This window comes from Amblyraja radiata, chromosome 12 (assembly GCF_010909765.2).
Source record: "Amblyraja radiata isolate CabotCenter1 chromosome 12, sAmbRad1.1.pri, whole genome shotgun sequence".
NCBI lineage: Eukaryota > Metazoa > Chordata > Chondrichthyes > Rajiformes > Rajidae > Amblyraja > Amblyraja radiata.
In genome coordinates this window covers 39,509,636-39,536,311 of record NC_045967.1, presented here as the reverse complement: position 1 = coordinate 39,536,311, position 26,676 = coordinate 39,509,636, and the positions used below count along the sequence as shown (strand labels likewise).

The window sequence follows — 26,676 nt, the reverse complement described above, 5'->3', positions numbered from 1 at the left end:
TAACAGTAAAATTTTAACGGTGAAATTTTTACATATTCCGGTAGAGATTTCCCCCCTGGAGTCCAAAATAGCCTTATCTGAAATATTCATGCTTTATTTCTCCAGTTATTAGTGAAAATGTTAAAAAAATCTGAAAAGTCTTTGAAAAAAACCCCCCATACTCGGGCCCTGCTTGGAGCCAGCCTCCCGTGTGGGCTACAGGTAGGGGACGGGTGCGTTGGGGGGACCCTGCAGCTGGGAGCCGCGAGAGAGGGAGTATTGCGTTTGGAAACTGCAGCTGGGAGCCGGGTGCTGCGACCTGCCAGCCGGGAGGCAGGTGCTGGGAGCGAGGGAGTATTGCGTTCGGGAACCAGCTCTCCTCTGTAACGACGCGCCCCCACCCCTCAAACTCTATCCCTCTCCCTCTCCCTCTCTGCACCCTCCCCCCCCACTCAACTCTCTGCCCCCTCCCGCTTTCCCTCTGCCCCCCACGCCTCCCGTGAGGGCTACGGGTAGGGGACAGGTACGTTGGGGGAGCAGATCCAATGGGTCTGTCGTGGGTCTAGTATATATATATAACTAAAACTCTGATCTTGTTATCTTCCGGTTTGCGTGGTGTTTCTATTTGCGCAAAAACGGTACACGATAACGCTACGATTGTTCGCCACCTTACAATTCTCTTGTGCTCCAAATGCAACAAGGTTTGTTCTGATCAATGGTATATTTTAAGTTATTAAGGTTTAAAAATCTTAAAAATCGCGCATGCGCAGATTGGTCTCCTCTCTTGTCAGTCACTGCCACGGCCGGGACAGGGACACCCCTTCCTGCACCATCGCCGCACTGATTGGCCATGTCCACTGTCAGTCACTGGTGGTGCCCGCCTCACCCGGCGTTGCTCGGCCACAGTCACAGGTGCAGCCACCGGAGGGAGGACTCGGCCTGCAGTGAAGAGAGTATTCCAACGTGAAAGGGATAGGCGGCGCCTGCCTCACCCGGTGTGGCCCAGCGCCTCAGCCGGTGAGCAGTGGCCAGAGGGGATGGTCACAGATGCCGGAGGGCATGGCCGCAACCACAGCCGCCGGAGGACGTGGCCTACAGCGAGGACAGGGAGAGGTGAGGGAGGGATTAGGGCGGGGAGGAGAAGAGGGGAAAGAAGAGGGAGGGTGAATAGGAGGGGGAGGGAGTGCTGGGGAGGAAAGGAATAGGGGGAGTGGGGGAGGTAGGGAGTGGGGAATAGAGGGACAGGAAGGCTGTGGGGGAGGTGAGGAAGGATTGTGGGGGGGATATGAGGAGGTGAGGAGTGGTGGGTGAGGGATAAGGGGTAGGGAGGAGGGAGGGAGTGACTGGGGAGGGGAAAGGAGAGGGAGGAGGTGGGGAGGGGAGGAGAAGAGGGGAAAGAAGAGGGAGGATGAAGAGGAGTGGGAGGGAGTGCTGGGGGATGAGGGGAAATGAGCCGCACCTGCGCAGTTAGGGGCTTTGGGCGAGTGGTGAAATATTGCGTTGGGGAACGGGTTGCGTTGGGGGACCAGGATTCCCGTGTGACAGGGACCCAATGGGTCCCACTTAGTAAAGTATAGAAATGGGAAGAAACTGTAGCCAAATGTTTCACTTTCGAGATGGAGCAAAAGGGAGAACTTAGCCTTGGGACATTGCGACCAGTTCAGGAAAAGGTGGGACAGTTAGAAGTTGAATGGACCTGTTCCCCCAACACACCTCAATGAAGCTCGGACTAAAGTTCCATGAAAACGTTCACCAGTGATGTTTGGGAAACTAATTTGATAGGCTTTGGGTAGAGGAAGGTAGGAGGGAGAAAAAATGGCGCAAAAGGAATCTAGACACGTAAATGGTGTCAGAATGCAAAAATAACTTGTTTAGCAGAAAATAAAAGCTGTAGTACAAGATAGGTTTACAGTGCATATATGTAAAGTCCAGAAGTATATTGAACAAGGTTAGTGACCTACGGATGCAAATAATTGCATTAGATTGTGATGTCCTGGCTAAACAAAATGGCTTAAAAAGGGGTAGAAATATGTTTTAAATGGTGCTAGATACGGTACTAGGTGTTGTGGAAAAACATTGAAGAGAAGAAAGGAGGGCAGTCACTGTTAATTAAGGAGAATACTGCAGAACTGAGGAGGGAGGAATCCCTGGAGTGAGTAAGGCCAGCACACATCTCTATTACTTTAAAACCAGTAGCGATGTGTGATAGCATCACTGGAATCAAATCAGCAGGAGTGGAAAGGCCCAGTTTTGCGACCATGTTCACAGTAAAGCTGAACGGCAGAATATATATTTTACTGGGCAAGCTGCACTTATGTCAATCTTTGACCTCATCGGAGTGATGTGTTAGGACCAGGGCTGTGGAGTCGATACACAAAACACCCGACTCCGACTCCTTGATTTTGTGTGTATCATACTCCGACTCTGACCCTGACCCCTTAGGTATAATAATTCTAAATCTGCTTTGATGACATTACACAAGATGGCATTCCATAAGAACTACATGAATCATCAGGCTATCTTTTCAACCCATGTTCTAAATCTTTCAGTCTAATGGTTGTAGCTATGTTATTGCGGATTTTTTATTGTGTATTCTTGAAAAAAAAACGTAAATCATTATGCTAAAAGAAAAAAAAACCATATAGGTCAATGACAAAATTAAAATTCCATTGAATTAAATAAAAATTATAAAAGCATTACTGCAAAATTTATTAAACTAAAGGGCCTGTCCCACAGGCTATTTTTAGGCGACTGCCGGCGACTGTCATAGTTGTAGCAGGTCGCCAAAAAAACGGCGACTGGATCCCCTTTCGACATAAAATTTGAAATAGAATCGTTACTTTAACAACAAACGAAAAACTGAAGTCAGCACCGGCAACAACCTACGTCACCTGGCGACAACCTAAGTTAACCTGCCGATAGCTACAACAGCACCTAGGTCAGGAGAAGTCAAGCTACGCTCATTGGTGTCAAACCCACTGTCGCCGACTGTCTCCGAAAAATTTGCAACATGTTGAAAATCCAGCGGCGACCAGAAAGATGCTACAACTCTTTGGGCGACTGAGGAGAGTATGCACGACCATACAAGCGACACCCCGGTGACCATGTGGCGACAGCCTAGTCGCCTGTAGTTGCCTAAAAAATAACCTAAGTGGGACATGCCCTTAAGGCCACAGGTATGAGCTAAATTATGACAAAAAAAATTTCTCAAATACAATAGAAATTAAAACTAAATGCACAGGTAGTTAAATTGCTACAAAAGTACATACCTAAAATGTATTTAAGAAGGAACTGCAGATGCTGGAAAATCGAAGGTAGACAAAAATGCTGGAGAAACTCAGCGGGTGAGGCAGCATCTATGGAGCGAAGGAAATAGGTGACGTTTCAGGTCGAGACCTTTCTTCAGTCTGAAGAAGGGTCTTGACCCGAAACGTTGCCTATTTCCTTCGCTCCATAGATACTGCCTCACCCGCTGAGTTTCTCCAACATTTTTGTCTACCTATAATTTATTAATAATTTGTCCTTAGGAACAGAATTGATTCTGCCAGATCCTCTTTCAATGAAGCCTGTAAATCTGATTTAATTATTTTCAGTGCGGAGAACGGTCTCTCCACGCTGACCTGAGTGGGTGGTATGGCTGTTACTATCATAGCTGCAAATTTTACTATTTCTGGATAAGCAGGGATGACTTCTTGTACTGTACGTTTAGATGAGCGATCATATTTCTCTACTTCTTTTAAACCATCAAGAAAATCTTGCTTCAATTCCATTAGTTTAACATCAAAAGGCACATTTAAACGGGAACGCTTAGCTCTCGACTGTTCAATTTTATCTAAATATTTTGCAAAATCTGACCATCATTTGAAGAGGATGAGAAGGATTTGGTACTCCCATCTTCATTTTGTGGTTCTGGCTTTTCAGGTAGTAGCCCTTTTATCCGAACTGCAACATCACAGAGGGCAATTTGATCTTTCCTCAACAGGATTCGGTTCATTGGATCTATGTCATTGGATCAATGTAGACAGCAGCTTACAAGATCTGATTTTCAAGTAGCAGACCCTCTCTTTTCTTCGTTGACGATACAATTCCTTCAGCAATTAATCCTCCCGCTTTGGATTGGTAAAATATTAAAATTTTCCACTCCCATATGAATGTACCAGGAGTTAAATCCTCTGCTTGCAGCTTTTTGGTGACTGCATAAGGGTGAGCAAGCAGTGCTTCTAATTGTGATACCAACCTCCATTGACTTTTAGTCAGTAAAACACTGGGATTATCAATGCCTTCTAGAAAGGGTTTTAGGTCAAGCAAACGCTTAACCATCATATATATGCTGCCCCAGCGAGTTGCTTGGTCCAAAATAGCTCCCTTTCCTGCACGTCTCTGGAGGATAGCATCAATTTTATAGGTCCTGGCTGCTGTGGCTACTTGTCTCCCCTTATCTATCAGAGTAGCTGCATGACATTCTTTCAATCCATCTCTTATTGTTAGTTGCAATGTATGTACAGCCCAACGCACATGTTGGATTAGACAGAGCTAAAATGCCTCCTCAACGATATCATCTAAAATATCATAGCTCTGTTCTATTTCTGCTGTTTCAGTTTCAGTATCTGCATCAGAGATCTCCCTTTCAGTATTGACTGTTTCTTCTTCAACGTTATTATTCTTTTCTATTGTGCTTGGCATATTTGAAGCATTATCAGTGACGATGCCTAGAATCTGGTCTTTCTTAATTTCAAAACCTTTCAAAATTTCTTCGACTAAGTTGTGGAAATAAATGCTCTCATGATGTACCTTGGGGTCCTTTACTCCTAATGTCCGAGTTACTATTTTATTGTTTTCATCAACAAATCTAGCATTGATGGCAAAATAGTTAACTCTGTGGCGAGTGGTGGCATCCATTTTAATGAACATGGACTGCCCCTTAAGTGTTTTTCGAAGCTTTTCCTTTTCATTCTTAGCTTCTTCAAGTATAAGTTTTCCCATATTTTCCCTTCCCTTACTAGTTTCTTAGCCATTTCTCCATTTAGGCCTAGAAAGGCTGGTTGTGAAAATCAACTTAAGGCTACGCCATTTCTTACAACAAATTCGATAAGGTGTTTCTTAAACATTTCTACAAGATACAAGATACATTTATTTGTCATGTGCCAGATGTCACAGTGAAATTAGATCACCATGCAGCCATACAATAAAAATAAAGAACACAACACACAATAGAGTTCAACATAAAAACATCCCCACACAGCAGAATCGAAGTTTCCCACTATGAGGGAAGGCACCAAAGTCAGTCTCTTCCTCCAATGTTCCCCAATGTTCACCCATGGTCGGGGCCTCCCCGAGCCCTCCGCAGTCGCCGCTACGGGCGGCCCGATGTTCAGGCTCGCACCGCCGGGGTGATGTAAGTCCGACGTCGGGGCTGGGGGACGTCCTCAGCGGCCTGGACAACAGAGTCGGCCACCTCTTACCGGAGTCCGCGGCTCCCAAAGTCCGCAAACCGCGCCGGGCAGAGATTCATGCTGGCGACCCTCTGCAAGGAGCCCCAGGACTCCGCGATGATGGTCAGCGCCGCCCACGTTGGAAGCTCTCCCAAACCGCAGCTCCAAACGGCGATCCGGGTATGCATTGCCCGCTCCACGGTGAATTCAGTGCTGCGCCGCCGCTGTTGCAGCTCTGGTCCGGTTCCCGGTCCCCGGCAGGAAAGGCCGCTCCAATCCAGGTGGTAGGCCGCAAGGTGGGGGGCGAGGACGCGACTCGGAGAAATAGTCGCGTCCCCGCCAGGAAGCGACTGGGAAACAGTTTCCCCCTTACCCTGCCCCCCTCCCCCACATAGAAAAGTTAAAGTTTCCCCCCAAAACAGACATTAAACTAACTGAAAATTTAAAAAAAGATTGAAAAGACAAACAGGCTGTAGGCAGAGGCTGCCACCAATGTTGTCATTGTTACAGTTACTTTGTCTGTAGTAATGAACCTTGTTAGTGATGCTTGTCCGGGTTGTCCCTCAGGAGATGTGTTTTTTTGCTGACTTTAATGTAGTTGTAAGATTTTTTATTAGTTCTTGTATCTTTATTTACAACTTCTAACATTTTAGGGTGGAAACGCTGCAAATGTCTTTTCAAATTTGAAACCCTTGTTGGAGCATTTTTTATCAGAACCAGAGAAACAACTGAGTTTGGTTTCACACAATCTTTCACCATCATCATCTTCTATCATACACTGACACAAAATGTTTTTTTATCTGGAGTTATTGTAAAATATTCAAAAACAGCAGATCTGTTTGGAGTTTTCTTTGCCTTTGAGAAAGGGGCTTTAGAATTCAAACTTGCTAACTTGAATTAACTCAATTTTTTTTCCTGAGAAAGAAAAATAATTAATGACATTGGTGAATGAATAGTGCCTGAAATGGAATTATTCACATCTTTTATACATCACAAAATATGGGGTTAAAGTACAGTAAATACCGGCAGAATAGCAGACATACTTTACTTACCTTTACTAACTCACTTAAATAGTCTCTGTTCATTGGTAATAATGAAATAATTTGAGGAAACTTGTTTTCAGGGATTAAGGGGGTCAAGGGGATGAACCCCCCCCCCCCCCCAGTTCATTTAGGTTAGGTTAAGGTGGGGGGGGGAGGTCAAGGAAACGCAGCCCCCTGTTAGTTTAGGTTAGCCGGTGTTTACTATACTTTTACCTAAATGAGCCCTAACCTTTTTTTTCTCTTCATTACCCAACCGCTTACTAACATTTTAACCTAGAATATTGTGTCAAACATCCCACTGAAAGTAGAGATTATGATTTATATTGACGAAGAATTACCAAATTCTTTGACGCTTTGTCAAGGCTAGTGTTTACTGCTGTTGAGAAGGAATTAATCATGACTGACGATTTTGTTTGCAATAAATCATGAAAATTCGTAATCTGTATTAATTTATAATATATTTCCCCATAAATGAATGACTAAATTTACCTTTTGAATTCAGAAATTATCCAGACACGTTCACTCAGTGGCAGTTGGAGGGAAATCAGCTGGTGATGACTTTTGTTTACATTTTGTTTCTCGTAATTCTGCCACCAGATGGCAGCACCGATGTGATTTCCCATTCTCTCGGGTGGAAAAAAAAGTGTGCAGTATGTTTAAAAAGTGGGATTTTTTTCCGATTTACGTAGTCTCTGAAATTAATGTTGAGGTCGGAGTCAGAGTCGGGACATTTTTACCAACTCCTGCAGCACTAAAATTGTTCCGACTCGCGATTCCGACTCCACTGCTCTGTTTTAAAGTACATCAGCTCCTGGCAGATAATATTTGTAAAAGTCTTTGTTGAGCTTTCTTCATGAACCTTTCCTGTTGACACTATGCGTAGAAATAGCATATGATGCAATTCCCAGTCATATTGAGGTCAACATAAATTCATCTAAATTCAGAGGAGAGGCTGGAACTATACATTTAATCTTAATGCACAAATAGAAGTTGTAGGTACGGGGAGAGTATACAGGTCATGGGCAAGACCCTGAACAGCATTGATGTACAAAGTGATCTGGGGGTCCAAGAAGGCTCCTGGCCTGAAAGCCACCTATCCCTTTACTCCAGAGGTGTTGCGTGACGCAGTGAGTTACTCTAGCACTTTGTATCTATCTTTTGTCCCCCTTCTCTGCTATCTCCATTGAGATATTCTCATTGACCTTCTTCAGATCAATATCAAGCACAACACTGCTGGCATGCATGGTCATTGTTAAACTCCTCCAGTGTCCTCTGGTATATTTATTCAACCCATCCTAATCCTAATATCATCAAAACCAAAGGCACCACGGTTTGGGAAATTCTGTATCGATTCAGAAACTCCATGCTAAGTGAGGCACTAGCTGTAATTAATGAAGGTTACTGAGGTGGTGTAATAACTCATTTAATATATCCACACAGCCTAGTTTTGTTCTTGATGGGCAATTGCCCCCAGCCCTGTGAAATCTATGCTGGAGATACAACACTTAAAACTTAAAGTAATTCAGTTTACAAAGTTAAAATTAACATGACTTCATCGGACAGAACCAGCATGGTTTTGTGAAGGGGAAGTCCTGTTTAACGAATTTGCTTGAATTCTTTGAGGAAGTAACAACCCGGGTGGACAAAGGGGAACCGGTGGATGTGGTATACTTGGACTTCCAAAAGGCTTTTGACAAGGTGCCACATAAGAGACTCTTGCTAAAAATAAAAAATTATGGGATTGGGGGTAATATATTAGCATGGGTAGAGGATTGGCTAACAAATAGGAAGCAGAGAGTGGGGATAAATGGTTCATACTCGGGATGGCAACCGGTAACTAGCGGGGTTCCGCAAGGGTCGGTGCTGGGACCCCAGTTGTTCACAATTTATATAAATGATTTGGAGGAGGGAACCAAGTGTAATATATCAAAATTTGCGGACGATACAAAAATGGGAGGAAAAGTAGGGGATGAGGAGGATAGGAAGAGTCTGCAAAAGGATATAGATAAGCTAGGTGAGTGGGCAACAACTTGGCAGATGAAATTTAATACTAATAAATGTGAAGTCATTCACTTTGGGAAAAAAAATGATAGGGCAAGTTATTTTCTAAATGAGGAGGAGCTGCGTTGTAATGCAACGCAAAGGGATCTAGGGGTATTAGTACATGAATCACTAAAAGTTAGCATGCAGGTGCAGCAAGCAATCAGGAAGGCCAATGGAGTTTTGGCCTTTATTGCTAGGGGGATTGAGTATAAAAACACGGAGGTCTTGCTGCAGCTGTACACAGTATTAGTGAGACCACATTTGGAATACTGTGTACAGTTCTGGGGTCCATACTTAAGAAAGGATGTACTAGCCCTGGAGGCAGTGCAGCGTAGGTTTACAAGATTAATTCCTGCAATGAGGGGATTGACATATGAGGAAAGGTTAAGTAGGCTGGAACTCTACTCTTTGGAGTTTAGAAGAATGAGAGGCGATCTCATTGAAACATATAAGATCGTGAGGGGCCTTGATCGGGTGGATGCACCGAGGATGTTCCCAATGATCGGGGAAACTAGAACTAGGGGACATAGTTGCAGAATAAGGGGGGGCTCTTTTAAAACTGAGATGAGGAAGAACTTCTTCACCCAGAGGGTGGTTAATTTATGGAATTCACTGCCCCAGGGAGCAGTGGAAGCAGAAACGTTAAATATATTTAAGTCTAAAATAGATGGTTTTTTAGCTGCCAAGGGGATAAGGGGCTACGGGGAGAGGGCAGGGATATGGACCTAGGTATGGTTAGTATAGTAGACCTGAGTGATCTCCTGGACAAGTGTCGATCGCCTGGATTGGGGTCGGAGAGGAATTTCCCGGATTTTTTTCCCGAATTGGACCTGGGTTTTTATCCGGTTTTTTGCCTCCCCCAGGAGATCACGCGGTTCTTGGGGTGGAGAGGGGTGATAGCGGTATAAAGGGGAGGGTAGTGTTTTGTGTTCTGTGTCTTGTGTCTACTGTTTGTGGGTAAGTGTGTCTGTTTAGTGTTCAGCCATGAGCGAATGGCGGTGCGGGCTCGACGGACCTGGTGGTCTACTCTCGCACCTACTTTCTATGTTTCTATGTTTCTATGTCATGAGGAGGTGAAGTATCTGCTGCAGTATCGGTAGCTCATCTTCACTGACCATGGCCAATGTTTTATGTTTTGCTGCTGTCTGGAAGTGTATGTTAAACTTGGAAGTGGAAGTGGGGATATTCTGGTCTGGTTCTAAAATTCTTAGCTAGTCCACCTACATGCACCTTACTTGCTCTGGAGGCTTAAAATTCTCCCTTCACTCCTTATTCCATAAAGAATATGACAATGGAGGGAAGAAGCTGGAATTCTGCAGTACTTACATTATAACAGCAGGGGGAGAAAGTGGTGCTAAAAAAAGATTATTTAAGCATTGACATTCCCATATAGGAGTGGTGCCCCATCCAATTCTGCTGATTTGGAAACAATTGAGATTGCAATCCATTTTTTGTCAATTTATTTGTAAACAGCTATGTTGTTTCTGCCAACTTGCAAATGCTGGTTTTCAGATTTTGCATTTAAGCTCAAATTGTCTGCATACAAGCATTAGGAAGTGTTGATTCTGCAAAGAAGAATTCTAAATATCATACTTCAAAAGAAAATGTAATAAATATTTGGAAGTAAACTAAAAATATAGAAAATAATATGGAAATGTAACTGAACTGCTATTCCAAATAGCTGGACCAGCTAAAAAGGCTGAATAGCCTCTATTTCTATACTGAACCATTCTATAATTCTATAATATAGTGCACATAACAAGGATGTCAATCAGTATTAGACAGATAATCAATATTGCCTGAATTTTGTTCATCTGGAGACTTCCTCTAATCATTTAGTTTTTACCTCTTTTAATGTCCTTTCTAATGACTTTTTAAAATTATCCTATCGTCACACACTATTACCCACTGGCTCCACAGCAATTTAGGAAAAAGGTCTAGGGAATGTACTGAGACACATGATAGTCTGAGAATCACAACTATAATTGTACTAAGAAATCTTCACTCAAAATCTCTGCTTAACTTCGGTTTATTGTTCAGCGGTAACTTTTGAGTAAAATGCAATTGATCTCAAATCTGGTTTGACCTTGATTTAGTAGCATTTCACGGTTAAAGATGGCCCAAGCATTAACTTATAAATGTCAGTAAATTAATGTAAAATGCCACAAATTGTTCTAATTATCTGTTCGAGTTCAATTGAAAGTCAAATAATTCCTATGTCCTTACAATACTTTTCTATTTGAAACGTTTCTGATTTCATTCTTACTCGGTTTTACTCATCACCTAGTTGTGCAAAAGTGCTATCTGGACATTTGAGAGGTGAGCTGAAAGGAAAGGTGGGGATACAGGTATTGGTGGCAAAGATACTATATGTGCATTACAGGTGCACAACCTTTTATCCGAAAGCCTTGGGACCAGACACTTTTCGTAATTCAGAATTTGTCGGTCTTCGGAATGGAATTTTTTTAGCGTAGATTTTAATGGCTGGCTCAGTGGTAGAGTGCTCGGCTCATATCCGCAAGGTCGCGAGTTTGCGTCTTGATCCCGGCAGTAAACTCGGTCGCGAGTTTGAGTCTTCAATGTAGTTTTTTCTTGCAGAAAAAATGTTTGTATGAAATGCAGTGTAGGAGAGGTGTACTGACTGTGTGGGCAGAACTTTGGAAGTGATTGCCCACCAGTCTAAAAAGCCGCTGTGTCTCCCTGTCCCTGGGAGAGCAGGGGGCGATCAAACAGCACACTACCCCCCTCCCCCTCCAGAGGAATCCGCTCCCCGATGGGCCGCTACGGCGACAAGTGGCAGTTTGCCCACAGCCCGAGCTGCGCCCCCTCATCCGCCACCCCAAGAACAAGACGTACCTTGCACACCATCAGCTTCTGCCCCTACGTGTTCCTCTGGAGTTGGAGCGGGGCTGGGCTGGAGTTGCTGCTGGCTGTGGGTCTCTGGGATCTCCGTGCTTGCAGTGGGCCTGGGGGTCGGTGTCCTGTTGGTACTGACGTCTCCGGCCACCCCCCTGGACAGGAGCTGAGACTGGGAACTGTATCGCCCTTGCTCCCTCCCTCTGCAACTGCAAACAACCCCACTCTCCTGCAAGGGCGGTACAGTTCCCGGAGGATGGCAAGTGGCCGGAGACGTCAGGACCAACAGGTACCCGCTCCCCGATGGGCCCCTACGACGCCCCGAGCTGCGCCCGGTCATCCGCAACCCAGGTTCCTCTGTAGTTGGAGCGGGGCTGGGCTGGGCTGCTGTTGGCTGTGGGTCTCTGGGATCTCCGTGCTTGCAGTGGGCCTTGGGGGTCGGTGTCCCGATGAGGGGGCGCAGATCGGGGAACGGCTTCTGGTGGTCCTTACGTCTCCGGCCAGTTTGCAGTTTTCCTCTGGAGTTGGAACGGGGCTGGGCTGCTGTTGGCTGTGGATCTCTGGGATCTCCGTGCTTGCAGTGGCCCTGGGGGTCGGTGTCCCGTTGGTCCTGACGTCTCCGGTGACTGGCACGGTCCTGCTGCAATCACCGACGTGAAGACAGTGCAAAGCCCCCGCGCCGGTGCAATGGGCGGGGAACTGGAGAGGGGAGGGAAGGGGTCACACACATGGCCGGGAAGCAGAGGGGTGGGTGTAGGTGGGGTGAAACTGAAGCGAGCGACAATCTGCTGCTGCCTGCCCCGCTGAGTTAAAAAGTTCCCACGCAAGACTCACGAAACACTGTGTATCGTGCGTCTACCGTGGGAACTTTTTAACTCAACGGGCAGGCAGCAGCATATTGTCAATTATTAACCCTCCCGCGCAATATACCCTCACCTTCTCTTTTATGAATGGGGATTTAGTTCCCCTTTCTTCGAGGACGGACCGGAGGTTCCGCTGTCACCTCTGCGGGCCGCCCTCGGTGAACGTTTTCAAGGACCTTTCTTCAAGGACCGAAAAAATGGCCGCTATTCGGAGGTTTTCGTTATTTGGATCTTCGGATAAAAGGTTGTGCACCTGTAATCGTATTCTTAAAATACTTTGATTTACTCTTTTAAAAGACAAAGTACTTGTGCTATAACAACAGGATAAGCGCTCAACCAAGAAAACTATGCCCATTGCCAAAGTGGTGTCTAAACTACCTACACACACTTATGCTACAGGATAATAACTAACTTCATATTCAGTGGTATTCAGTAGTATAACTAACTTCATATTCTACAAGTTAACAAACACACAAGCTAAATGGTTAACCGAGAAACCCAATCCCAATGCCACATCAGAATCTAAAATGCCTTTGTGTAAAACTATGGGACAACACAAACTAGGTGTGTAGGTTCCAGTATATAATTGGGGTTATCAAGTGGGCACCTCCCTTCACTGGTGTTTCATTGAGTTAGGCCCACGCACATCAGGAAGGCTCAACAGTTAGTCCTGGCATTCCAGAACAACCTCCCTCAATTCCTGCTCTCACCATCTATGCTACCAATATGCACTAATAAGTAGCTAACTATGTAAATACTAAGTAAAATAAACTCACACAAACAATGTATGAATATGAGTGACACAAAGCTATTTATGAGATTATTTTTTACAAAAACAAATGAAAGGACAGCATATTCATTGTAACTCACCATTTAACTTCCACATTCATAAACCCTGACAAAAAGTAACAAAATATGCTCTAAAATAGCCTATAATTTAACGCACATCGAGAATGAGGAACTGATGCAAACTCAAGCATGGTGCTTAAACATTTTCAAGTCCTGGGTCTAATCTATGTGGGTTCAGCGTGGCAAACCTTGAGAGGAAGGAGGAGCTGACCCTCGTGACCAATAAACTTTCAGCCATGTGACTACCTGAGAATCCAAAGATCAATAGAAGATCACAGTCAGGGAAAGGGTTTGGAATCCCACACAACTAACTTTCCTTGAGAATGAAAGACCATTTCTGCACCTCTCACAAGGTAGGAAACATAAATGAGAATGGCTAGCTTTGTGGGCAAGTGAGGATTGGAACCACTGAGAGAAACAGCACAATTGGCAAAGAAGCTTGTGATAGCCATTTTGGTTGCCTGGCCAGCCTGTCCCAAATGTCTATTTTGGGGCATATCTTGTTACCTTTTTGTCAGGAAATGTCAAAGTTAAATTGAGGGAGTGCAATGAATATGCTGTTCTTTCATTTACTATTTGTGAAATAAATCTCATAAATGGATTTGTGTCACGCATATTCATACATTCATGTTTTCACTGCCTGTTCACATCTGTGATAAGTGGTTGGTGTTGAAGAATTTCTAGATCAGAATCTCACAATATAAAACTGTAGTTGTGATACTCTAAAGTGACTGGTAACTCAATAAGCAACCATTCCTTAGGAGAAATTGGGAATTAAATATCCATAGAAAAAAATTTGTGGACTCGCCTATTACTGGGATTTTATTTGCATTTCTGAGAAAGAAGGTGAATTCCCTTTACACTTCCTGGGAAACCCGCTTTATTGTTCAGGCATGCTTTCTGATGAGGCACGTAAACAGAGACTGTCTGTTCTCCTAACACACCTGTGGAGATGTGGTTTTTTGCCTTCCATCGCAGCGAGGAGGAGATGCGCTGTGATGGATGTCTGTGTAAATTGTGTTGTGTCTTGGGTCTTTTTTTCTTGTGTGTGTGACTGTGGAAACAACATTTCGTTTGAGCCTCTATGAGGTTCAAGTGACAAATAAATTGTATTGTGTATTGTGAGAGAGAGCAATGTGATTGTCTCAACTAATACATTAAAAGCTTTGCTCTCTAAACTAGTTAAATTGGCTGCCAATAATCACAGCAGTGACTATTCTTTAAATGCAGTTCAATGGCTGTAAGAAATCGGGGGACTGATCTGTGCCCACACTCATTTTCCAGTGTTTCCCAACTTAGATCCCACAGAGACTTAAGATAGTTCGAGTAACTCGATGGGTCGGGCAGCATCCCTGGTGAGGTTTCAGGTCAGAACCCTTCATCAGATTCCAGGGATCCTGCCTTTACCAAACCACTGACTGACCAAAAAATAGTGGTTTGGTAAAGTATCAATCAACTGATGGTTAATGGAGAAACAAGAAACTGCAGATGCTGGTTTGTAAAAAAAAATAAAAGACAGTGCTGGAATCACTCAACGGGTCAGGAGACATCTCTATAGAACATGGTTGGGTGATGTTTCAGGTTGGGACCCTTCAAACTGCTTATGGTGGTGGGGATGGTGGAGAAAGCTGGAAGAGAGGAGGGGAAAAGAATAAAGCCAATTAATATCTGATTTCACACGATATTCTCAAGTGCAGATAATAAGGTGAAGAAAACATTTATTAAATTGGACTATGAACCAGATTAAAAAAAGCCTATGTATATGTTACTTGAAATTGGGTACTTGCAAAGACAATGAATAACACACGCTGATTCATTTGAGCTACAAAAACACAATCTCTCCGAGACTAAGAGGTGACCAGGAATTTTCATATGTGAGCTTCCCTGATTCTTTAGTAAAGACTATCGCGGCAAAGTTAATAGCTGCTGCACACAGCCTCTGAGGATTTCTCAGTCCGACTGTAAACTGCACACCTCCAATTCGATCCAGCATGCCTGCAACACAAAATTCATTCTGCTGTCCTGGGAATTTGCCTTCCAGAAGCATTTTCTCCCTGCTCTGTTAACTCTCTGCCTCCTGTTGTGAGTGTGAGAGGCAGTCCAGGCTGACACCAAACACCAAGGCAACAGAAAATGAGTGGTGCCACCTGATCAAAATGCAACGGCAGCAGAGAAAGATGAGGTGGAAGCAGAGATAAAACTCTCTTGATTGTTTCCTTTTCTCAAATTGCCGTCTTCATCTGGCACCGTAGCTTTCTGGTGTTTACAAGGAGACATTCGTGTTGCTTCCTGTCTCTGTATACTGAAGCATGGACAATTCAGCATTTTTTGACAACTTGTTATATTACATGGTGAGTCAAAAATGATTCTTTCATAAACAGTACTACATTTTTACTTACCAATTTGTTTTCACTGGTGTATGCCATTTCTGTCCGGTTGAATATATATAGCTCTCTGCTCTTTAGACTTGTGAAGTAATTGCTTTGACTGACTTTGTATTTCTTTTTGTTTATAATTTGATGAGGTTTGAAGTGTGGATTTGGCGACGTGTTCCTCTGGGATGAAGTAACTTAGGATTCAAAATATGAAATGGAAAACAATTAACAAAGGCTGAACTTTAAAATACTGGAACCAAGTGATATGCAATATGTTATCAGTTCAGAGAGAGAGAAGGCAGAACAGCCTTTGGCTTCAGTAAAGGGTGTGAGCTGCAGAAATCCACAGGTCAATTTCAAAATTTGGAATTGCGTTCAGAGGAAAGCCATCTAAGTTTTGCCCTTACACTTTTTTTTCCAGTCGGGTGTGTTTGTGGCACGTAATTCAAAATAAATGTTTGGATATTTTGATGAGAATCAAGCCATAACTTTGCTGTAGAGATTTTACTTTGACTCAGAGCTGGTGAAATTGTCAGATGAGTCAGGTTTATCACTGTAGAAGTCCTCAGATAATAAAACGGATGTTTACAAAAGATAATAATGGCAATGGGTCCATGGATTTGGATGAACATTTAATCTAATAGGTTTACAGAGAGGAAATTCAGGTAAAATATACACCTGATGTGCTTGAGACTATAGTTTAATGCATTAATACAATATTCAGATAATGAAAGTTTTTTGGATTGTATTAATGACATTGGTTCACTTTTAACAATTCAAAGCTATTTTTAGCATAGTATAATTCTTTGGGACATGCACTGCATCGCTAATATTCTCCCCACAAACTAGGACGGCACAGTGGTGCAGCAGTAGAACTGCTGCCTTACAATGCTATCTACAGGTGCAGTCTGCACAGAGTTTGCATGTTCTCCCCAAGACCGCCTGGATTTCCTTCGGGTGCTCCGGTTTCCTTGCACGTTCCAAAGACGTGTAGCTCTGTAGGTTAATTGACTTTGGTAAAATTGTCCCAAGGGTCTTAGGTAGAACTAGTGTACAGGTGATCGTTGGTCGGCGCAGACTCGGTGTGTCGAAGGGCCTATTTCCGCACTGTATCTCTAAAGTAAATGTCCAAAATCAATTATCCAAGTGCTACTTGGATATCAGGTGATTGTGATTCTCCTCGATGTCATCTCGCTAAGAAAAAGTACTGCAGGTGATGAACTCAAAATAACTGATTCAAATGAAATAAATATTTTGCTCTTCCTTGATTGCTAACTTTTAGCTAAAATGTGTCAACAACTATTTTTATCATTGTGTATGGGTTCAGTGTGTTTTGTGTTGTGGATGTGAGGTATCAAAATGACTGGGGCAGCAAAATGGCTCAGCCGGGAAGGCAGCTCCTCACAGTGCCAGCGACGGGTTTGATCCGACCTTGAGTGCTATCAGTGTGGAGTTTATGCTCTCTTCCCTGTGACTGTGTGGGTTTCCGAGTGCTCTGGTTTTCTCTTGCATCCCAAAGAAGTATGGGTATGGGTTTTGTCTCTCTAAATTGTCTTAAGTTTGTGAAGAGTGCATGAAAAATTGTAACAAGGTAGAACTAGCGTGAATGGGTGATCAATGGTTGCTGTAGACTTGGTAGGCCGAAGGGCCTGTTTCCATGCTGTGTTTCTGAACTAAACTAAACTAAACTAATTTCCAAGTCATGTTAGCCCATGTTTAGGTTGTTGTGCTTGAAATGCCAAAGATTTGACAAGAAATGACAAGATTCCTTCTACCTTATAATATATAATATTTTGTATTTGGAGTGGAATTACATATTTTATTTAGGGAGATATGTTCGGATGGAAAACAGACGAGACTTAAAACTCATCTACCTGATGTTCGAGTATAAGGTGGGGTTGTGGGTGCTGAGCCATCTGCTCTAACCACTCTAATCACAAGATACAAGACGGGAATAGGAAAATTGGGGGTGAAGGAATTAAATTCTGTAGTTAAGGGAATTAATGAGCCTATTAAGAGAGGCAAAGTGTTAGCTCATTTAAAATCATTGAAAACAGATATAATATTTCTCCAGGAGACACACCTGAAAAAGGAAGCACAACATAGATTGAAAGCAAAATGGATTGCTAAAGCGTACCACTCCTCATTCTCACATAAATCTAGAGGGGTTGCAATATTAATTCGTAAAGGTATACCCTTTAAACATATATCAACGATAGAAGATATTGAAGGCAGATATATTGTAATAATAGGGGAGTTATACTCAAAAAAGGTGACTCTCCTTAATGTGTATGGACCAAATTTTGATAGCCCCCTGTTTTTTAAGAGAATACTTAACAATATCCCGGAATGTACACAACAAAACTTAATAATCGGTGGAGACTTAAATTGTACATTGGATGCTTATTTGGATAGATCATCAACTCAAAGAAAACTAAAATCCCAATTAAGTGAATTTCTAAACTCATATATTAATACTACCAACATTAAGGATGTTTGGAGAATTGAAAACCCATCGGGTCGAGAATATTCATTTTACTCACCAGTACATAAAACCTACTCAAGGATAGACTATTTTTTAGTAGACTCAAAACTTATCCCATTTACCTATAACTCGCAATATCATAATATCATAATCTCAGACCATGCTCCACTAACATTTATGATTAAACTAAACGGAATGGTAGAGACACAGCCACAATGGAGACTTAATCCCCAAATCTTAAAAGAAAAGGTATGTAATGAATACCTCGTAAAACAGATTAATATGTTTTTTGAGGCTAATGATAGCCCTGAAATCTCTGCCTCCCTTCTTTGGGAAACATTTAAAGCATTTGTGCGAGGAGCATTAATCTCTTCTCAATCATTTCTTAACAAAGAGAATAGGGCCAAACAACAGAAATTGGAAATGGAAATAAGGCAATTAGACATAGAAAATGCAGCAGCACCATCCATGATAAAACACAATAAAATTGCAGTACTGAAATATTAATTGAACAAGATATACTCAGACCAAGTTATAAAACTCTATCAACATACAAAACAATTAAATTTTGAATTTGGTGATAAACCACAAAAACTATTAGCGCGACAACCGTAAACTGGACGGGGAAAAAACAATTTACAAAATTAGAACAGACAAGGGAGAAACACTAACACTGCCTAAAGATATTAATGATAGATTTTTACAATACTATCAAAAATTGTACTCATCTAAAATGACAGAACAATCAGCAGGAATGGAAACATTTCTACAGAAATGTAAGCTTGTGGATTTAGATCAGAAAGAGAGAGAATCACTAGGTGCTGAAATTACGATAAAAGACATCGAAGAGTCAATTAAATCTTTAAAAAATGGAAAGGCTGCAGGTCCTGATGGTCTAAGTTCTGAATTTTATTAAAAAAATTATGATCTGGTTTCTCCACGCCTACAGACACTGTACAAATACGCTTACACTCAACAGAAACTCCCAGAAACTGTAAATGAATCTACAATCATACTCATACCAAAAACGGATAAGGATCTTGAAGACCCAGGTTCATATAGAGCAATAGCCCTTTTAAATACTGATCAGAAAATATTAACTCAAATTCTATCTCATAGATTGAGCTTAGTGATTAACAAATTAATACACCCCGACCAAACAGGTTTTATTCCAAAACGTTATTCATTTTATAATCTGAGAAATCTATTCAATATTATATACTCCAATAGAATTCCTAATGCAGATCTAGCAATTATTTCGTTAGATGCTGAAAAAGCATTTGACCAGGTTGAATGGCCATATTTATTTTCGGTGATGGAAAAATTTCAATTGGGAGAGAAGTACTGTACATGGGTTAAATTGTTATACTCTAATCCAACAGCTAGAATATTAACAAACCAAATGTTATCAACTAAATTTAACCTCTCTAGAGGTTGTAGACAAGGATGTTCACTATCCCCACTATTATTTGCTCTTGCAATCGAACCCTTAGCAGAAAGCGTTAGAACCCATACAGGAATATACGGATATAACACTAGAGAAACAAGGAATAAAATTTCCTTATATGCAGATGATGTACTAATATATATTACAAAGTTAGAAACTAGTATTCCAAATCTATTAAATTTAATAACTCAATTTGGTCAGTTCTAAGGATATAGAATTAATTGGAATAAAAGTGAAATCATGCCAATAACAAAACTCAATCTACATACATTACAACAATCCCCTTTTAAAATAGTTAAAGATAAATTTAAATACTTAGGAATCTATGTAACTAAGACATATACCTCTTTATTTAAACTAAATTTTCCACCCTTACTGAATAAACTACACAAGAATATTCAATACTGGAAAACACTTCCCATTTCAATGCTTGGTAGAATTAATGCTATAAAAATGATCTTCTTACCGCAACTACTGTACCTATTTCAATTAATCCCGATATATATCCCAAAACCTTTTTTTCAAAAAAGTCGATTCCATTGTTACAAGTTTTATCTGGGATTATAAGAATCATAGAATAAGTAAAAAATATTTATGTAAGTCAAAGGTAAATGGAGGTTTGGCTTTGCCAAATTTATTGTTTTATTTTTGGGCAGTCTATATTAAAAACATGAATTTCTGGCTGGAAGAACTGGATCAACAACCAGATTGGTTAAGGATGGAAAGGGAAGACTGTTTACCTTTTGAAATTGGACCGATCATATTTGCTACCACAAAACTGCACAAAAAAAACCTATAAGGAGAACCCCATAATACATAGTGGAATACGAATTTGGAAACAATTAAAAAAAGCTTTAAAATTGAATAATATACCACTATGCCTTCCCATTGTAAATAATCCCTTATTCAAACCATCCTTTTTGGATAAGGGTTTCACACAATGGAAAAATTATGGAATTAAAAAGATTGAACATCTTTATGGGAAAGGCACTTTTCTTTCATTTCAGGAGTTACAACAGAATCATGGACTGCACTCAAATAATTTCTTCAGATATCTACAAATTAGAGATTATGTTAAATCTAACACACAAGTCTACAGGACTAGGGAACCAGAAATCCTTGATGAATGTTTGAACAAGCATCCTAACACTGAAAAATTAATAGCTTATATTTATAACACCCTCCTAAACAACGAGGTACCACCGACGGAACCATATAGACACACATGGGAAAATGAATTAGGTCATTCTATAACGAAAGATCTGTGGGACGAAAGTTTACAACATATACATCAATGTTCGTTAAATGCCAGACATGCTTTAATACAATTTAAAGTCTTACATAGATTACACTACTCTAAAATAAAACTAAATAGAATCTTCCCACAAATCTCTCCTATTTGTGATAAATGTCTACATCTAGATGCTAATTTAACACATACGCTTGCAAATTGTAAAAAAATTAAACATTTCTGGACTGATATTTTTGAAATAATTTCAGAAGTTATTAATACAAAACTGGATCCAAACTCAAAATTAATAATACTTGGAATATCAGAGCAAAGTTTAACATTCACAACAAGCCAAAGAAATTTCCTCGACTACAGTATAATAACCGGGAAAAAATTAATATTAAAATTTTGGAAAGGCCCTAATTGTGCAATCCACAATTAAAATGTGGATTGTGGAAATGTCGGAGACCCTATATCTAGAAAGAATTAGACTTGTCTTAATGGACAAACAAGAACTTTTTGATAAAATATGGGCTCCATTCATTAATTATTTGACGGGATAGATTGGCCCGGCACGAAACCCCAACTGAAACTTGAACTCAGGATTAGATGAAAAGTCATACTTTATAATCTACGAACCTATCTCCAATGACGTATTATAAGTAATCCATTCCACCTTTTTTATTTTTTTTGATATCTGTAACTTTTCTCTCTCTCTTTTTCTATAAAAAAAACACTAGAAGTAGAAGTAATCGACAATTGAAAATTTTAATAATGTATGATTGATGTATATGAAAAGTTTTTTTACTATAATATGCAACTATACTTTATAATATGTCTACTTCTAATAAAAAATATTTAATTTTTTTTTTTTTTTAAATAAAAAAAATAAAAAATTCTCCCTTCACTCCTTATTCCATAAAGAATATGACAATGGAGGGAAGAAGCTGGAATTCTGCAGTACTTACATTATAACAGCAGGGTGAGAAAGTGGTGCTAAAAAAAGCTTATTTAAGCATTGACATTCCCATATAGGAGTGGTGCCCCATCCAATTCTGCTGATTTGGAAACAATTGAGATTGCGATCCATTTTTTGTCAATTTATTTGTAAACAGCTATGTTGTTTCTGCCAACTTGCAAATGCTGGTTTTCAGATTTTGCATTTAAGCTCAAATTGTCTGCATACAAGCATTAGGAAGTGTTGATTCTGCAAAGAAGAATTCTAAATATCATACTTCAAAAGAAAATGTAATAAATATTTGGAAGTAAACTAAAAATATAGAAAATAATATGGAAATGTAACTGAACTGCTATTCCAAATAGCTGGACCAGCTAAAAAGGCTGAATAGCCTCTATTTCTATACTGAACCATTCTATAATATAGTGCACATAACAAGGATGTCAATCAGTATTAGACAGATAATCAATATTGCCTGAATTTTGTTCATCTGGAGACTTCCTCTAATCATTTAGTTTTTACCTCTTTTAATGTCCTTTTTAATGACTTTTTAAAATTATCCTATCGTCACACACTATTACCCACTGGCTCCACAGCAATTTAGGAAAAAGGTCTAGGGAATGTACTGAGACACATGATAGTCTGAGAATCACAACTATAATTGTACTAAGAAATCTTCTCTCAAAATCTCTGCTTAACTTCGGTTTATTGTTCAGCGGTAACTTTTGAGTAAAATGCAATTGATCTCAAATCTGGTTTGACCTTGATTTAGTATCATTTCATGGTTAAAGATGGCCCAAGCATTAACTTATAAATGTCAGTAAATTAATGTAAAATGCCACAAATTGTTCTAATTATCTGTTCGAGTTCAATTGAAAGTCAAATAATTCCTATGTCCTTACAATACTTTTCTATTTGAAACGTTTCTGATTTCATTCTTACTCGGTTTTACTCCTCACCTAGTTGTGCAAAAGTGCTATCTGGACATTTGAGAGGTGAGCTGAAAGGAAAGGTGGGGATACAGGTATTGGTGGCAAAGATACTATATGTGCATTAATCGTATTCTTAAAATACTTTGATTTACTCTTTTAAAAGACAAAGTACTTGTGCTATAACAACAGGATAAGCGCTCAACCAAGAAAACCATGCCCATTGCCAAAGTGGTGTCTAAACTACCTATACACACTTATGCTACAGGATAATAACTAACTTCATATTCAGTAGTATTCAGTAGTATAACTAACTTCATATTCTACAAGTTAACAAACACACAAGCTAAATGGTTAACCGAGAAACCCAATCCCAATGCCACATGAGAATCTAAAATGCCTTTGTGTAAAACTATGGGACAACACAAACTAGGTGTGTAGGTTCCAGTATATAATTGGGATTATCAAGTGGGCACCTCCCTTCACTGGTGTTTCATTGAGTTATGGGGCTTTTTCACGGGGCGAGTTGACGCAAGATGTCACCAGAGTGAAGTGGTCGTGGTCCAGCACGAGTTTCGCACGATATAACGGGGGGTAGATAAAGAGTTCCCACGGCACTCGGCATTTCTGTTATTTGTGCGAGTGACTTGTCCGTCTCCCGAGCTTTTCCGTTAATCTTGAATTAACATCGTGAACTGTAGTGTTGTTAATCACGTGGCACAAATGATGTTACTTTGTTTTCACACACTATATTGGTTTTTTTCACACACTATATTCCTCCCTTGGTTGAATTGGCTCATTTGGAGACATGCCTATATTAAGTATTTTCGAGTACAGGATGGTGGTTATTTTCATTGACGCGCTGTATGCAGCAGCCCACTATGTGCATCGAGAACGCTTGCGTGAAGGCAGAAGGGTGAGATTAATTAAAAAGAGAATTAAGAGGAAGTCTCACTGGGTGAAGCCCATCTTTCAATGGAGACCTCAATTTGGACAATATGATCAGCTGCTTAATGTGCTGTGCGAAGAGGATAAAAGTGCATTCACAAACTTTGTCAGAATTTCACCCGAGCTCTTTAATGAGCTGAAGAATAATCTGTTTTTTTTTAGACAAATGTTGTTTGGTGTGATGCACCTTCTCTCAATATGTGCAAGAAGTCGTCTTTTTATTTTGTCAAATAGGAATAAAGACTTTGTCTCACATTGACCGTGATGGTTGTCTTATTTTATTATCTACTGAGAGGTGAAACTTTCAAGCGTTTAACCAGTCAGTAGACAGACAATAAATAATAACAATCGAGCCATAAATGGTGTATACATGGTGAAGGGAACAACGCTGTGTGCAAGATAATGTTTAAAATCATGCGAGGAATCGATCGGGTAGATGCACAGTCTCTTGCCCAGAGTAGGCGAATCGAGGACCAGATTACATAGGTTTAAGGTGAAGGGGAAATGATTTAATATGGATCTGATTAAATACTGTCAGTAGTAAACCCGATCAAAAACAACATCAGGACGTCTATTAAACACCAGAGATCCCAGTAAACACCCAGCCGAGACTTATTACAGGTCTAGTGGAAAGACACAAAGCGTTGGAGCAACACAGCGGGTCAGGCAGCATCGCTAGACAACATGGATAGATGATGTTTCGGGTTGGGACTCTTCTTCAGCGCTGAGTTACTCCCGCATATTGTGTCTTTCCAATGCAGATTAGCGTCTGCGATTCTTTGCTCCTGCATTACGGGGTCTATCTCGATTCCCGATAAAGTCTAAAACCCATCCTCCCGAGTTCTCAGCCCAGGGCGCCCATAAACAAGCCCTTAACTCCACACTGGGGACAGAGGCTGAGAGGTGTACAAAACCATGAGGCGAACGGGCAGGGAAATAGACAGAGTCCAGGGTAATATATGTCCTTTGCCCACAGAGGGGATTCGAGGACCAGAGGGCATAGGTTCAAGGTGAGGGGGGAAGATCTAATATGAATCTGAGTGAGGGGTAACATTTTCGCACAAAGGGTGGTGGGTGTATGGAACAAGCTGCCAGAGGAGGTAGTTGAGGCTGGGTCCATCCCTACATGTAAGAAACATTTAGACAGGTACATGGATAAGACAGGTTGGGAGGGATATGGACCAGACGCAGGCAGATGGGACTAGTTTCGATGGGACATTTTGGCTGGTATGGGCAAGTTGAGCCGAAGGGCCGGTTTCCACACTGTAACTCGATAAAGCCAGTGAGTATACGATCTAAGATAGTCCGAGGGTCTCGAATGAGGTAGGTAGTAGTTCAGGAATGCTCTGTGGTTGGTGTTAGGATGGTTCAGTTACATAAGTGCTCAAATGTAGGCACCGTTTTCGCAGCGGAAGCTCCGAGACTGTGCAGCGGGCGATTGTCGTGTTGGCTGGGACTCCTGTTATCCATGCAGGGGATTGACCTCAGTCTGAAGAAGGCTCTCGACCCGAAACGCCACCCGTTCCTTCTCTCCAGATTTGCTGCCTGTCCGGCTGAGTTGCTCCAAGCAAGTGGTGCCTATCTTCAAAGGACTGACCACCGGGCTGGATGTCGGGGCTGGCGTGTTGCGTTTCACAGACCGAACTGTCCAATTAATGGTAACAGATGGGCACTGAGGGAAGTCCCCCCCCCTCTCTGTTTATCTGCCCTTTCTTTAACGTTTGTGCCTCTATGCAAGTATCTCGCGAGCCATCCCAGACTGCCCATTTCTGCTCCCCCTCGTCTTTAATAACTACATTTCCCTAACAATTACTATCTTTGTTAGTTATAGGAGCAAAATTAGGCCATTCGGTCCATTAAGTCCACTCCGCCATTCAATCGCGGCTGATCTATCTCTCCCTCTCAACCACATTCTCTTGCCTTCTCCCCATAACCTCCTGACAGCCGCACTAATCAGGAATGTATCTATCTCTGCCCCTATTCTTCACCCTTTTGACAGTAGTTTTGTTTTATTGGAGACGCGGGAGACAGCGGATGCTGGAATACTGAGCAAAACACGAAATGCTGGAGGAACTCGGTGCATTTGTGTTTAAGAAGGAACTGCAGATGCTGGAAAATCGAAGGTACACAATAATGCTGGAGAAACTCAGCGGGTGCAGCAGCATCTATGGAGCGAAGGAAGTAGGCAACGTTTCGGGCCGAAACGTTGCCTATTTCCTTCGTTCCATAGATGCTGCTGCAACCACTGAGTTTCTCCAGCATTTGTTTGTGTGGGTGGGAGTAGGGGGGAGGGGGGGGGGGAGAGATAAGGCAGCCTGAAGAAAGGGTCGCCTGTCCATTTCCCTCCGTAGATGCTGCCTGGCCCGCGGAGTTCCTACAGTCTTAGAAACTGCTTTAGACAAAAAGAGACACAAACTGCTGGAGTAAAATAGCTCAGCAAGTGAGGTACCTGAACACTCAAAAATGAAAAAGAATGAAAATGTGATTATTTCACCTCCCTTCAACTATTTTGTGTTTCAGCATGAGAGGGATTATAACATTAGAGACATTCATCTTGTTGTGATGTGTTAATGAAGAATTGCAGACATCAATCTGATAGTAAAAAATATATTTATTTAACAATGAGGTAAAACAAGCACTGACAATCAAACTGCTCAGTTACTCACCGTTCGCAGGAGTTCCCACGGTACCCGCAAGAGTTATTACGGATATCGCACGGATATAATGTTGCAATGCTCAACCACAAGTGTACAAGTCACTCTTGGAGAAATTCAAACTTTCTTGAATTTTCTCCAGAGTGACCAAGTTACACGACTACCTGCCGTTAGCGCCACGGTGGTCCACGGTGGTCCACAAATGCCGTACTGTTATCGCACGAGGTTCCCACGATGTTAAACTCTGGTTCACTCTTGCGTCAAGTCGCCCCGTGAAAAAGCCACTTTAGGCCCACGCACATCAGGAAGGCTCAACAGTTAGTCCTGGCATTCCAGAACAACCTCCCTCCATTCCTGCTCTCACCATCTATGCTACCAATATGCACTAATAAGTAGCTAACTATGTAAATACTAAGTAAAAGAAACACTCACACAAACAATGTATGAATATGAGTGACACAAAGCTATTTATGAGATTATTTTTTACAAAAACAAATGAAAGGACAGCATATTCATTGTAACTCACCATTTAACTTCCACATTCATAAACCCTGACAAAAAGTAACAAAATATGCTCTAAAATA

At 41.4% G+C, this 26,676-nt stretch overlaps 1 protein-coding gene across 1 annotated transcript in view; it reads left to right on the top strand.

Moving 5' to 3' along the window:
- The first annotated feature begins 15,070 nt into the window (after nucleotides 1-15,070).
- LOC116979113 (rho GTPase-activating protein 6-like) overlaps nucleotides 15,071-26,676 on the top strand; it is a 212,741-nt gene continuing 201,135 nt past the window's right edge. Inside the window, exon 1 of the mRNA XM_033030588.1 lies at nucleotides 15,071-15,416. Coding sequence (XP_032886479.1) covers nucleotides 15,375-15,416 — 42 coding nt within the window. The 5' untranslated portion in view covers nucleotides 15,071-15,374. The remainder of the gene's footprint in view (nucleotides 15,417-26,676) is intronic.